The sequence below is a fragment of the Myiozetetes cayanensis genome, unplaced genomic scaffold (assembly GCF_022539395.1).
Source record: "Myiozetetes cayanensis isolate MyiCay16 unplaced genomic scaffold, myiCay2020 scf27, whole genome shotgun sequence".
Taxonomy (NCBI): domain Eukaryota; kingdom Metazoa; phylum Chordata; class Aves; order Passeriformes; family Tyrannidae; genus Myiozetetes; species Myiozetetes cayanensis.
The window spans coordinates 6,109,183-6,122,740 of NW_026087488.1; the positions used below are offsets into that span (position 1 = coordinate 6,109,183).

The 13,558-nt window shown below is 51.0% G+C and overlaps 1 protein-coding gene across 2 annotated transcripts in view; it reads left to right on the top strand.

The window, feature by feature from the left end:
• The window catches only part of AP2B1 (adaptor related protein complex 2 subunit beta 1), a 78,030-nt gene extending 64,777 nt beyond the window's left edge, over positions 1-13,253 (top strand). For both annotated transcript variants that reach the window (XM_050321614.1, XM_050321615.1), the window contains 4 exons: positions 825-909; positions 1,643-1,729; positions 9,782-9,936; positions 10,978-13,253. In XM_050321614.1, coding sequence (XP_050177571.1) covers positions 825-909; positions 1,643-1,729; positions 9,782-9,936; positions 10,978-11,052 — 402 coding nt within the window. In that variant the 3' untranslated portion in view covers positions 11,053-13,253. The remainder of the gene's footprint in view (positions 1-824; positions 910-1,642; positions 1,730-9,781; positions 9,937-10,977) is intronic.
• The last annotated feature ends 305 nt before the right edge of the window (positions 13,254-13,558 follow it).

Genomic DNA, 13,558 nt, shown 5'->3' on the forward strand with positions numbered 1-13,558 from the left:
GGCAAGGTTGCTCTCTGTTAGCAGAGATTAGTGGGTAACAGGGCAAGTGCGTGTGATAAAGGCAAACCAAGTGCATCTCCCTGGCTGGCAGAGTTTAATGACACTGAGAATTAAGTCTTTTGCCAAGTGATCTTTTGTCACCTGCCCTGATTGCTCTGTGGCAGGGCTGTCTTCTTCCAGGAATCAACACCCTATGTGGCTTTCGCCAAGGTATAGGCAGGAGGCTTGGGAGATGCTGCAAGGAAGATGCAGGCATGGGCCCACTTCAGGCTCTCTAGAAGGTGTCTGGGCTGAGGCAGGGCTAATCAAGGAGGTGAAAAATAAGGAAATGAAGGTACATGTAAAGAATACACAGGGTTTTGGATTTGGGGAATTACAGGAGTGAGATGGCAAAGAGGGGTGATGAAGAAGCTGATGTGCAATATGACAGACACAACAGTAGCTGTGTGCAGCCAAGAGGTGGGGATTGTACCTCAGAGGTGTAAGGAGTGAGGAGAGGGAGAGGCTGGACAGGAGCAGGAAAGAGCAAGGATGCTGCTGTGAGCCCATCAGTGCAATTGGCTCTGAAGCAGCAATGGTGAAAGGCTCCCAGAAGAAGATTGGGCAGCTTTTAGAGAAAATTGAGTGAGTGCAGAGGGTTGGTACTGGTCCTTGTCTGAAACTACCCAGAAGCTCAGTAACTTCCCTCCGGGGAGTCTCCCATTTGGAGATGGCCAGTGCTCAGAGAGAGCACTCCAGGGTGATGAGCCTGTGTGAAATCCTGTGATCCCTTTGGATTTCCAGCTGATGGAGACTCTTTAACCTCCCTGTTTCTTCTGTAACAGGTGGCTGTGAAAAACAACATCGATGTCTTTTACTTCAGCTGCCTAATTCCTCTCAACGTGCTCTTTGTTGAGGATGGCAAAATGGGTGAGTGCTTTTAGGCCTGTGGACAGGCTCCTCCAAGACAGACTGTACTGGCAGTGCCCAGCTGGGTGCAGTTGTCTCATGGCTGAGATTTTTGTGCACTTGGCAATGACCTTGGTGCCAGTGCATCTCTCAGCCTGAACTGATCTGCTTTGGTAGCCTGCCCTTGTTGTCCTCCAATTCCAATGGCTGCCAGAACCTCAGTCCTCTGCTCTGATTCTCTCTGCCAGGCAAGGGATGGATCTGGTTTCTCTGAGGTGGATTTTTTGGGTACTGGTTTGGGTTGTTTTGGTTTGGGGTTGGGGTTGAGGGTTTGATTCACTCGACTGGGTCTGGGTTTTGCCCCCATGCCACTTCCACTGTAATTTTTTATTCCTTTATTGAATTGATGTTTGATTTGGCTGGGAAGTTGCTTGAAAATCAGCTTTCACTAACATAATCCTAAATGTGTGGATCTTGCTCCTTCTTGTCAAATCTTGCCTGTTCTTGGCTTGTAAAACAGCTCATATGTTAGAGACTGTCTCTGTTTTTTAGGAGGCCAAAATCCATCAAAGCTTTGCTGCTTTTACAGTGAGACTGAGGTTGTTACAGGAGCAAATCCTGGATCTGTCCACAGCAGGGCAGGAAGTGACCACAAGCTCTTTTGTGTGTCTGCCTTGAAACAGTCTGTGGTGCATTAATTAATGCTGTGGCCCTTTGAGGATCCCACAGTGCTGATCATCTCTCTCGTTTCTAGAGCGCCAGGTCTTCCTTGCAACATGGAAGGATATTCCAAACGAAAATGAGCTTCAGTTCCAGATTAAAGACTGTCACCTGAATGCTGGTGAGTAGCTTAATTCTCCCGTGCTGAGAGCACTTCTGATGTATGGCCACTAAACATCACCTCATTAATATCACCTTGTTAAAATAACCTTATGGTTAATGAATAGGTGACTGTTGCACTTTTGAACAGAACAGCCTTGGCTGTTTTGAACAGAGTAGCCTGGGATCCCAGGGCTTGTTTCAGGGAAAAACTTCAACTGGGTCCCCATAAAAGCCCATCTAAAATCCAGGTCTTTGATTTTACCGGTCTGTTTCTTCCTTTCATTCTGGGCCGTGTATTCTTGTTTTCTCTTTTATACTTTGCTTCCCTGCAAAGCTGCACTTTAAATAGAGCTGAATATGGTGCTGGGGCTGTTCAGCAACCCTGTCCTGCTGCTGTGAGTTTTGGACAAGGTGTTCCAGCCCTGACTTTAACCTACAGCATCATCCTGGGTCACTCACTTCACCTTCTGGCAGTTCCTTTCTTCTTTCTGTTGTGGAAGAGTAACCCTACGTACACTGTAAGGTGGTGTGATGTCTGTGGAGGACAGGCCCTGTGAATAGAGCTTTGATCTGATGTTGTTAGCTGAGATATTGATGCATTTTGATCAAATTTGGTCCTGTTCAATCTGTTTAGCCATCTAGTTGCCTCTGTGAGCATCCTACTTGTACGTATGACCTTACTACTGCTGAAGGATGACGGAGTGTAAAAGAGCAGAATGGGGCCAGTGTAGCAGCTTTGCTCCTGTTCAAAAGGTTCTGGACAGGAGCCAAGTGATTCTACCATAAGCTGCTGTGTTTCACAGATGAAAGAAGTGTCCCTATTGATTACCAACCCTGTAACCTTTTTGTTCTCTCACGCCTGCTATTACACAATGAACACCCTCGTGCTTCAATTGCAGACAGAAACCATGGGTCTCTTTGTACTCGTAATTATTACTATTTTGGAATATAAAAGATGGAGCATGGAAGAGGAGGAAAAAAATAGCAGCTGTTGGACCTTATGACTTGATTTCACTGTGGGGTTTCAAATGAGAACAACCTCGGTGCCTCCCCCAGCCCTCCCTCTGCTCCCGGCCGAGCTTGGCATCGCCTCTCCCCCTGCACTGCAGAGCTGCTGCTGCCGGTGCCTTCTGCCCTGGCCACATCCTGACTGCATCCAGGGCTCTTCCTCTCCAATCAGAAACGCTGGAAGCTTCTCCTGTTTGGTGCTGGAGTGCTGGCCAGCAGAGGATGTGGGCTGGGAGGGAGAGAAGAGGGTGCATGGCTGGGAAGATGAGCCCTGGCGATCCTGCAGCCTGGCCTGTCCCCTTCCTCCCTCCGGAAGAAAATGTTATAAAATGTGGAGTGACAGAACGCTCCCCGTTCCGGGAGGGTTTGCCAGTCCAGGCCTGCCTGAACTGGGGCTACTCAGAGCAGAACATGTTCCCAGCTTGCAGGGAGAGGGCAGGAACGCTGGGTGGTTTCTCTGCAGTGGGATCTGCAGCCATTGCCAGGCTCAGGCGGGAAGAGGCTTGGCCGCAGTGCCTCTCCCGAGCGCGATCCGTCACTCGGGATGCTTGGGGGTGTGCGGGATCTGCCAGCCTCTCTGGCTTGTGTACGGCAGAAAGTGGGTCATGTCTCATAAACAGATTTCAAACCCTTCCATCCGCTGAAGGTTCTGTTTCTGGATTTCCGCTGCCGACACCTCCTCCCTCTTGCAATGCCACCGGCCTGTTCCCTTCCTTTGACCACCCGGGCTGGGGCACAGAGCAGACTGGTAGCTTGCAGGAGGGATAACCAGGGAAATCTTGTGTGCTTGTCTTAGTCCCCTGGATTTTATCTACCCCGACTCAGTCTGCTCACCTTGATATCATCTGAGCATATGAGGTCATCATACCCTCCTCTGGCTTAGACCATTCTAAGAGCATCGAGCCTTGCCTGTACAAGGATCAGCCAGAGCCCAAAACCCATGGAGCTCTGGGCTTCCAGCATCCTCAGGGATGGAGGCTTCTCACAGCATGGCAAGCTGCTGCACACAGTGGCAAAGGCAGAGTAAGCTGGATGAGCTCTGACAACAGTTGAATCCATCTTGCTACTGGTTTACTCCAGAGCAAGGGTGTGTCTGGCCACCTGCCGCAGTCAGGTGATAATGTCTCAAGATTCACAACCTTGATTGTTCAAATTCAGTGAAAACAGTAGAAAAGACACCTCCTTTCTTCCAAGAAGAGCAGCTCTGGGTATATAACCTTTAAGGGCTTGATCCTTTGGAGGAAAGACTGGTTCATGTCATGTTCCGAAGACTCTCCTAGGAGAGATGTCTAACCTGAGTTAAGTCTCTCTTTGGGCTGTCGGTTGTTCTGTTGCTCACTCATGACACACCACTGCATGCAGCTCGTGTCACTGCACAGATCAAGGTTCACAATGGTCATGTGGCAGAGCTGCACAAAACTCTGCAGATTTCAGCAGTTCCTCTCCAAACCTGAGGAGACGCTGGGTTTGTGCAGCCCTTCAGCGCAGCGAAAAGCTTGTGAGCACCGCTGGCTCCGCAGAGGTGTGAGTCGCTATCCCTCCTCGCCTCTGCTCAGATCACTAATTCATGCCCAGGATCACTAATTCATGCCCAGGATAAGTAATTCATGCCTAGTGTGGGCCCACCCACTCGGTGGCGAGTGCTCAGGGACGCACCGTGCCATTCATGCTTCGGTCTCACCGATTCCAGTCCCGTGACGTGAATTCAGCTGTGAGCTAAAAATACCTCTGCTCCCAGCTGATGTGCCCTAAGGCAGCTCCACCAGCCACTTGGAGCTGTGGCTGCAGCAGGATTTGGATGGAGCAGAGGGTGCCAAGCTGGGCTGCTGGGCAGAGGCTGATCAGGAGTGTGGTCCCTGCATGTGTCCTTCCTTCTCCCAGCTGCAAACAGCCTTCAGTTCCCTGAGTGTTCCCATCTGTGCTGCTTCTGCACCTTGTGAGAAGTGGAGCTTAAGTTCTGTGTGGACACACAGGAGCTAGCCAGGGGATGCTGCTATTCTTCAATGAAGAAACTGAAATTTGAATTTCCTTCTCTCTAAGCCAAAGTGAGATAGGTTTGGAACAGGGATTTGTGAGGGGCCAGGATTTTATCAGAAAAGCAGCTTGTGCATTTCTTGTACATCCAGGGCTGTCTGTCACCATGCAACACCTTACAGCACCTCCTGTGCAAGCTGCAGACTTTTCCTCAGGTTATTGCTTTTCTTCCTTCAAACAAAAAGGAGATAAACACAGTCAGTCAGTGGAGGTGCTTCTGTGGGAGTCTGTGCTCCCAGGCCTCTGTAGGTAAAAGATCCATCCTGTGCCCACAAGGCAAGCCAAATAGGATTGGTTTGAGCTTTGATGGTTTGCAACAGGGATAGCACAAAAAAAAAGCTCCTGTCCCTGGCAGCTCACCCCAAAACAGTGCACAGGACAACCAGAAAATCTTGGCTGCTGCTGGAAGCCCACAGCACAGCAAGCTGAAGCCAAGGATAAGGTCCAGGCTGTGGGATGAGGAGCAGATGTCCTTAGGTGGTCAGAGCTGGCCACTCTAATCCATGTCTCCAGCATCTTAATTTACAAAAAAGCAAATCCCGGGCCTTTGAAGGTGTTCCCAGTGACTCAGTGAGAGATGAGTGCTTAATTCTGGATTTGGGGGTTGGATTCCCAGCGGTGGGAGCTGGTGCTGGCCTGAGGCTGTTCCTGAGGGCTGTATGGCCATGGAGGAGCCAGCCTGGAGCTGTGTCATGGGACCAAGGTGTTCTTAGGATGCACTGCACATCTGAAATTCATTAGAGCTCTTTCATGCATCTGCCTCTTAGGAAGAGGTTGGGAGAGTTCTATGGAGAAAACTTTATTCAGAAATAATGAAAACACAAGGTCATGGTTACAGCCCAGCATTCTCATCTCTTATGAATCCAGCACTAAATTAATTGATTTAGCACTAAATTAATTGATTTGGGGGTGGGGGGTGTTAATGAGCATTCAAGAATCTAATACATGAAAATAGATTCCTAGTCTGTTAGAGCTCTAATACTCTGGGTGCTTTTGGCACAACTTAGGCCAACTGAGGTTTCCTCTGTAACTGAGTGTGCACTAAAACTCAGTTTGGCTTGTTTACACTGTGTTTTCAATGTGCTAAGTTTGACTACATTTTAAAGGATTACTACATTAGGATATGCAAATCAGATTAGCTCAGTGTTTTTCTTTTTTTTTTTTTTTTTTAAATTCTGCTAACCCAAACCCACAGAGTAAAAGAGGACAAGCTGACTTGCACATGAAGACTGAGTGCCGTTAAATGGGAAGCAATTAGTTGCTGTGCTGTTCAGCAGTTCTAGGAATTTTGGGTTTACTTGCTTATTGCTTGTCCACAATTTGGTGTGAAGCAGCAGCTTTTGTGTTTTGAGTTGAATGTGGCTTTATTGGTATGCAGTGGTCACTTTGTTTTTCTCCCTCGAGTAATTTGCTAATGCCAGAACGAAGAGAAATTGGATTTTTCTGATGAAAGAACCTGGGGGACAATCATACACAAGCTTCCCTGGTATGTTTTTTTTTTCTATATGTGCAAAAACCTGAAAGTTTAATAAATTACAGCACTAGTGCATATTACATATCTTGAAAATTAATGTGCTGTCATCATATTGCCCCGAGTGCCTCCCCACTGCATCAGAATCTGTATTTGGTATCTGAATGCAGCTCTTGGCTGGATCTCAGAACCATTCAGGTGGTGCTGGAAATGGCATGGGGGTGTTCTCAGCTACCACAGCACGAAATATAGTCATTAAATTTTCCTTTCTGCTATCCAGTGCTTGTCACAGAGTGCCACCAAGTTCAGGAAAGGTGTGTTGTTGATGTTGGCTCTGAGTTGTGCACGTCCTTCATGAAAACCCCCGTGGTTGCCAGTTGGTCGTCTTGGCTGTTTTGAGTTCAGAAGTGAAGTTCTTAAGCTGATGGGTAGAATATTTTTAAGCATGTCCTTTGCTTTAGCCATAAGGAAAGTGCTGATAAAAAGCACTGGATCACTTCAGTGCGAGGCAGGAGACGTTGTCCAGCTGTTGTTCCCTGCGTGCCTGTGTTTCCATGTGCATTATTTGATTGCTGATCTGAGGTAAAGAATTCTGTTTGGAAAGGAGAAGAAACAAACCCAAAAACCCAACGCTGAAAGATGAGCTGATGTTAGAAGCTTCACTGGCCCTGGTGATGGGCAGATCTCCCTGTGTCCTTATATTTTACTTGAAGAAGGTTGTGAGAACAGTCCCTGAGCCAAAAGAAAAAGCCCTGCGGGAAGTTGCTGCGCAAGGTCAGGTGTGGACTGTGCATCTTGCCAAAGGACTCCTGTGCTCTGGTTTGCAGAGTCACCAGCCCCCAGAGTCACTCAGCCCTCCTCCTGCCCTCGCTGGGGCTCTGGTGGGTGCTGTGCTCTGGTTGTGCAGAGCTGGGCTCAGCTCTCTGCTCCCAGCAATATCTGCCTGGGTTTATTAGGTTTTTTTTTTTTAAAAGGCTGTGCTGTCACATGGCATTAGCGGTCCTGCCTTCAGCCAGGCACAGCCTGGCACTGTTGCTTAGCAACTCTGATGGTCTCCAAAATCCAAATTCCTGATACTCCAGAGCGCAGGAGGGACGGGAGGTGCTACCTGTGGGGAGAGGGGGTCGGCTCTGGCCAGTCCCCAAATCGGTGCTGAGAGGGGGGGCAGGAGGAGTTGGACAAGCCAAGCATCAGCTCCAGCCTGCTCACATTGCTGGGGGTGTCTGGCTGAGGCAGGGCATGTCTTGGTCGGGCCTTTTGCTCTCTTCAGAGGGTAACTGAGGTCTCTGGGAAGCAGAAAACAGGCTTTCCTAGGAATTCCCCTGCCTCACTTTTCCTCCCTGTGTCCCCTTACAAGCATGTTCCTCCTTGGAAATCTGCCCCTGAGCAGAGGCTGGGGATGTTTAAATTGCAAGAGGAGCCATCCCACAAGGGCTTTGGCATAAGAGCTGCTGCCCTGCAACCCCACCTCATCCACTGCACTCCCAAAGCACAGCTCCCCTCCTCTGCCATCACACCGTGGGATGGAGTAGCAACCTCACAGCTGCCAAAATTACAGCTTCTCACTTGCACTGTGCTTCTAGTCCTGCACCCCTGGTCCCCAGGGAATGCCTTTACTCTGACAGCATCCCCCAGTGGAGGGGAGACTGCTGTGGCCAACGTAATGATGGCAGGAGAAGGTCCTTACCAGTAGTTCCACCTTCAGGATATATGTCCAAAGGGGTGAGGTTTAACCCCAGCCTGTTAAAACTGGGCAAACAAAATCCCATTTCATTTCAACGTCCCTCTCTGGCCCTCTGAGCCGGTGCCTGTGCTGGACACGGAGCCTTTCACACAGCCCTGGAGGCTGCTCTCACTCTGAGGGAATGAGGAGATGGGAATTTAGGCTTCATCCCCGCTGGGTGATGTCTCTCCCAGCCACTTTCTGTGAGGGGACCGCTCTGCATTGCCTGTATCCCTACCCTGGATGAGTTTGTTGTGTAGAGGAGGAGTATGGGTGGGAGGAGGAGACAGGGAATGAGGGGCTTTAAGCAAAAGATCTCATTAGTTACTTATATCTACCAGTTTCCATAGTAACTGGGGAAGAGAAGGAAGCCTAAATCTGAGTGTGTCTGGGTAGCTGGATGCCTGAACCATCCTCAACCTGTGTGTAGCTGCTCTGAAGCCTGGGGGGCAAAGGGGCTCAGTGAAGGGTTCAGGCTGCCCATGGAGCCGCTCCACAGCTCTGCTTATCAGCCCTGCCCTGGGGAGAGACAGCGGATCCAAGTCTCTGCATCAGGGTATGGATTTGTGGGGCCCTTTCTTTCCTCCTTCCACCATTCCCTGGTGCATGAACAGGCTCTGCTGTCCCCTCTCTAATTCCCCAATGTGCCAGCACAGACTTGTGTCCGTTCTCAAATCCGGTACAGGTGCATCTTGGTGTTTGTAGGTTTGCAGGGATGGATTAGAGCTGCAGGGTCACTTTGCTGCTTCTCTGCTGCTCTCCTGCTCCCTGTGCTCCTTGACATGGAAACTACATTTCCAGTCTCTGGGTGTTCAGTGCAAGTTGGTTTAAGGCTGTTTCTCTCGTTTTTTGTCAGAAATGCCCAGCCTGCTGGTAACGGCCCAGTATAGACAAGATGGTCCACTTGCCCTGGCAGGGAGTTAAATTTCTCCTATTGGGCACCAGGAATGGGAATTTGCAAATGCTGCTTTTTAGATGTCTTTCTCCCTGAGCCTTCCACCCAGAGTGTGGATGTGCCCTTCCTTGCACCCAAAGTCTGAGGTTTGCCCTGCTCTGTGCTGAGAAGCCCCTTGGCATGCAGAGGTTGCTGGTTTCAGCCTTTGTGTTCTGCATATTTGCCTCTGTTCTGGTTTCCTCAAAAGATCCCATAGAAATAACGTGTGTCACGATGACATCCATGCAGGTCTGCTGGTGAAATCACACGTCATCTGGGAGGGCTGAGGTCAGGCTGTGTGTTAAAACTGCATCACAGCCCTATGATGTCGAGAGACACGTCTGTGGGTTTTTACCTTTCAAGTAATTGCTCGAAAATAAAGGAAAGGATTTTTCCTGCCTTGGTATGACATTGAATCGGCCAGAAGTGTCTGCGTGTGAGGGAGGCAGGAGGGAGCTGTCAGGGTTGGGACAGGACCTCAGGCAGTGATCTTTGTCTTTTCCAACTTCTTATTCTGACTTTTGACCACCTTCAGGATAGTCTGCCTGCAGCTGATTGGGGGTTATGGATAAAACAGAGTTCTCTTACCCTCTGAGCTGCCTTGAGAGTCTCGCCTTGATGAAGGCAGTAAGTCCTGAACGACCCAGAGCAGTAAGTGAAAGCCCTGTGAAATGGGCAAATACTTAGCAAGGGATATCATAGCCTAAAAGAAAGGAGGTGGGTCCATGAAGCACATTGGAATTTTTATTCCTTGTGTCATGTTTGCTCCCGTCCCTGGGGAAGGAGTCAGCGTTTCCTTGTGCGCTTGCATCCTGGGAATGTTCCTCTGGGCTCTCCTGTCGCCGCAGATGATGAATCTGAATTAACAGATGTGGGGTTTTTTTCTTCCTTCTCTCTGAAGACACTGTCTCCAGCAAACTGCAGAACAACAATGTCTACACCATTGCCAAGAGGAACGTGGAGGGCCAGGACATGCTCTACCAGTCTCTGAAGCTCACCAATGGCATCTGGATCCTGGCTGAGCTTCGCATCCAGCCGGGGAACCCGAACTACACGGTGAGGTGTCGGACCGTGGAGGGCAACGTGGTGCAGGCTGGGATCCTGCTAACTCACCCTCCCAGGCAGAGCAGCTTCTCCCTGCTCTGCCTAACGTGCTTGTTTTGGGGGAGATCCTTTTAATTTGACTGGGGGTTAGGAATGCCCCCTGAACTGGGAAAAAAGTGAGAAACAACAGAATTACCACTGAGCTGGGACAGTGCCCGCTCAGCAGTGAGCAGTTACTTGCCAAGGTTACCCGGAGATAAAGCCAAGAGAGATTAGTGAGAAAGCATAGCCAGGATGCCCTTCCCCCTCTCACAGACGAGGGGTAATTTATGCCCTGCAGCAGGGACCGGCTGTCTGGGTGTCAGAGGCTCTTTGGCCCCGTGCTGGCATCAGCCTGGGGCTGGTGGGAAGGGTGCTCCCTGTCCTGCCTCGTGCACCCTGTGACTCTTCTCTTGGACTCTGCTCCCCTTCTGAGGGGCTGTGTGTCTGAGCATCCTGGTATTAGAGGATTTATCTCCTGTTGGAAGCTGTGCCAGGAGCTTCAAGAAAAATCCCTGGTCTGGGGACCTGCGGGGTGAAAGCGAGAGCTGGAAGGTGATTTAAAGTGTTTGCACAAGGATTGATGCCACAAGCCAGGTCTCAGCCTGATCTTTGCTTTAGGGAGGGGTGACAGCCAAGTTTGTGTCCGTCAGGGCTGAGCAGGATTGTTAGAAGCCCTCGGGTTTAGTGCTGGGATTTACAGCGTGAGGACAAGCCTTGGCTCAGTTTGGGGCCATGTCCCCTTCCTTCATGCCTGCTGGGGCACCTGGGCATTTGTTAAGGAATTTGGGAACCCCAGAGTGGGATGCATTTGTGTACCTCTGAAAAGGCAGTTTGGGGTTGGTGATGAATAAAGCAGTACCAGGGGAAATATTCTGTGTGGCTGTCACCATCCACATCCGTGGGCTGTCCAACCCATGCTGTAGGCCAGACATTTCCAGTTGCTTTGTGGACACAGTAGGAAGCTCCTGCCTCCCTCTGCACCACCACTAACCTCTCCTCTCCTCTCCACAGCTCTCCCTGAAATGCCGAGCTCCCGAAGTGTCCCAGTACATCTACCAGGCCTACGATGCCATCTTGAAAAACTAACAGGAGATCCAGCCTGTGCCTCACCCTGCGGAAGGAGGGGGGGGAAAAAGGGGTCCCCAAATCCTCCTTCACCGCTAGCGCGGGGGAAAAGCACTCCTAACTGGAAGCAGCTGTATTCATGTGTAGGATTTCAGTCAAAGGCACTGATTAAACAAGGTAGCAATTAGTATCCACGTGCTAACGATGATAGGGAACAAACCCCTTTGGTATTTTTAGCGTCCATGGAGTTTGTAACCACTGCTTCGACTACTCCCGTGTCCCCCTCGCCCCTCACTCATCCGTTCTCGTGGGCTTCTCCATTTTGTGCCAATGTTCAGTGTTTTCTAAATGGCTTTAGGTGTAGTTTCGATTTTGTAAAATACCGCTCATTGGGAAAAAAAAAAAGGAAAAAAAAAACCAACAAGCAAAAAAACCACACGTCCGCTCATTAAAACAAGGCAAAAGTGTCGAAAACATAACACTGCACTTTATTTTATATTTTTATACATTTTTTTGAGTTTTTCTATTGTAATTGGCTCAAAGGGAAGGTGATTCCAAGGAAGTACTGGGAGCCCTGCAGGGAGGTCGGGCTCGAGCAGGGGAACTAGGAACAGAGCCATCAGTTCGGTCCAGGAGGCGGATGGAGCCCTAAAGAGGGGTTTTTATTACACTTGTGCTGGCAGATTCGGTGCTGCTTTGATGGTGTGTTTTCACTCCAGCCATCTCCCTGGCTCAGTAGCTGCTGATTTGAGGAGTGAGGCTGCTTTTGCGTGGGGAGGAGCTGCAGGCCTAGATCAGTGGCAGGGCAGCAGTGGATGAAATGAAGGAAACGAGCCCATTCTTAGATCAAAAGGCTCGTGCCAGAGCTCCATGTGTGGTCTCTGCATCCTCACCCATCTGCAGCCCCTCTTTTCCTGTTCTTTCCGTGCCTGCTGTGGCTGAACTGCCTTCTCGACCATCCCTCCGAGCTGTGCCCCCTTCCCCCAGCGCTGTGCTGGCCCTGGCAGTCCCCGAGGCTCCTGGTACATCCAGATGTGGCAGTGCCACTTCCCTGACAGGTCTGCCGGTGTCAGCTGTGCCCCTGTGGAGAGGGGCCACTGCTGGCAGTGTCCCAGGGTGCCAGGGGAGTGGAGAGGCTCTCCCTGTTCCCGTGTTGTCCCACAGAACCCAGGCAGGGGCGTGATGGGAGATGGTTTGGGCTTGGCCGTGTTTGCTCCTTGCCGGGCTGGGGGCCTTCAGTTTCCAGCCGGGCTGAGTTGAGCAGATCATGGAGCGTCTCTCCCATTTGCAGCTCAGCATTTTGTGCCCAGAGGAACACGGTGACAAGGGCCAGCCAAGTTCCTGCTCCCACCCCCCTGCCCTGAGCAGCTCCATGCCCTGGCCCCTCTTTTCTGACCTGCCCCTAGGGCCAGGACTGCTTCCCGTCCTGTCCATGGCTGTGGACTCACCCCATTGCAACCACTAAGTGCTGCAACAACAGCAGTGAAAGCAAAGCCTCTTGCATGTCCCTGCTCCATCCATAGCTTGTCCTGCCTAATCCAAGCCCCTATCCAGAACGGCTTCGCCCCCCCCAGCATGCTTGGACACCATTTCCTCCCCTGCTAACAAAGCTCTTGCGTGTAGCAACCCCCATGTCGTCCTTTTAGATGCCACTTTCAAAGTCAGTAAATGTTTTACGGTGGGAGATCGTTCATCAGGGCTTTGGCACTGTCTGCAGCCAAGAAAGCAGTGCTGGGAAAAGGTCATAATGCTCTGGGAGAGAGTCCAGCAGGGCCCAGGAGCTGCAGGACCTGAGGAAAGTGGTGTCCCTGTGTAGGAATCCCTGTACCCTGGCTGGGGAAGAAGTGGGGCAGAGCTGGAGCCATCCAGCCCTTGAGCATGTGCTGGGAGATGATTTGCTCCGAGCCCTGTGGGTGCACTGCAGAAATCATTAACGGAGCAATTAAGGAAACACCAGTGGCCCTGAGCGCGATGCTGTGTCGGGGCAGGGAGGAGAGTGTAGCTTCGACGTGGGGAGGGGATGCTGAGCACCCCCTTCTCTTGCCAGATTTCTTCCCAGCTTCCCGGGCGTGCAGGTGTCTGTGCCGCAGGGCAGAGCCTGGGCTCCTGGGTGACATCCCGCCCTCCTCTCCTGCCGCTCCGCTCGCTCCAGTGTTGGCCGCGTCGTTGTGTTGCTCTCCAGGCTTTTCCTGCCGTCCGTGTCAATAAACTCATTTCCACGACGCTGTGGCTGCGTGTGGCTCTGTGGGGCTGGGGAGAGGGGCTGCTCCCCCTGATGTGGGCCCTGCCCGTGGGAGCAGCAGGGCTGAAGGCTGGGTTTGGTGGGAAGGAGGCGGTTTGCTCACCAGGAGCCTTTTGTCGTCTTTTTCCACCCCAAATTAGGGGCTTGCAGGGTGAGGAGGCAGCAAGTATCCTCAGTCTATGACTGCTGCTGTCTCCTCATCTCAAAGGGCAGTGAGGACAGGCTCAGACGAGGAGCAGAAGATGGATGTACCCATTTTACCCTTCTGGGGCCCCAGGTGGGCTG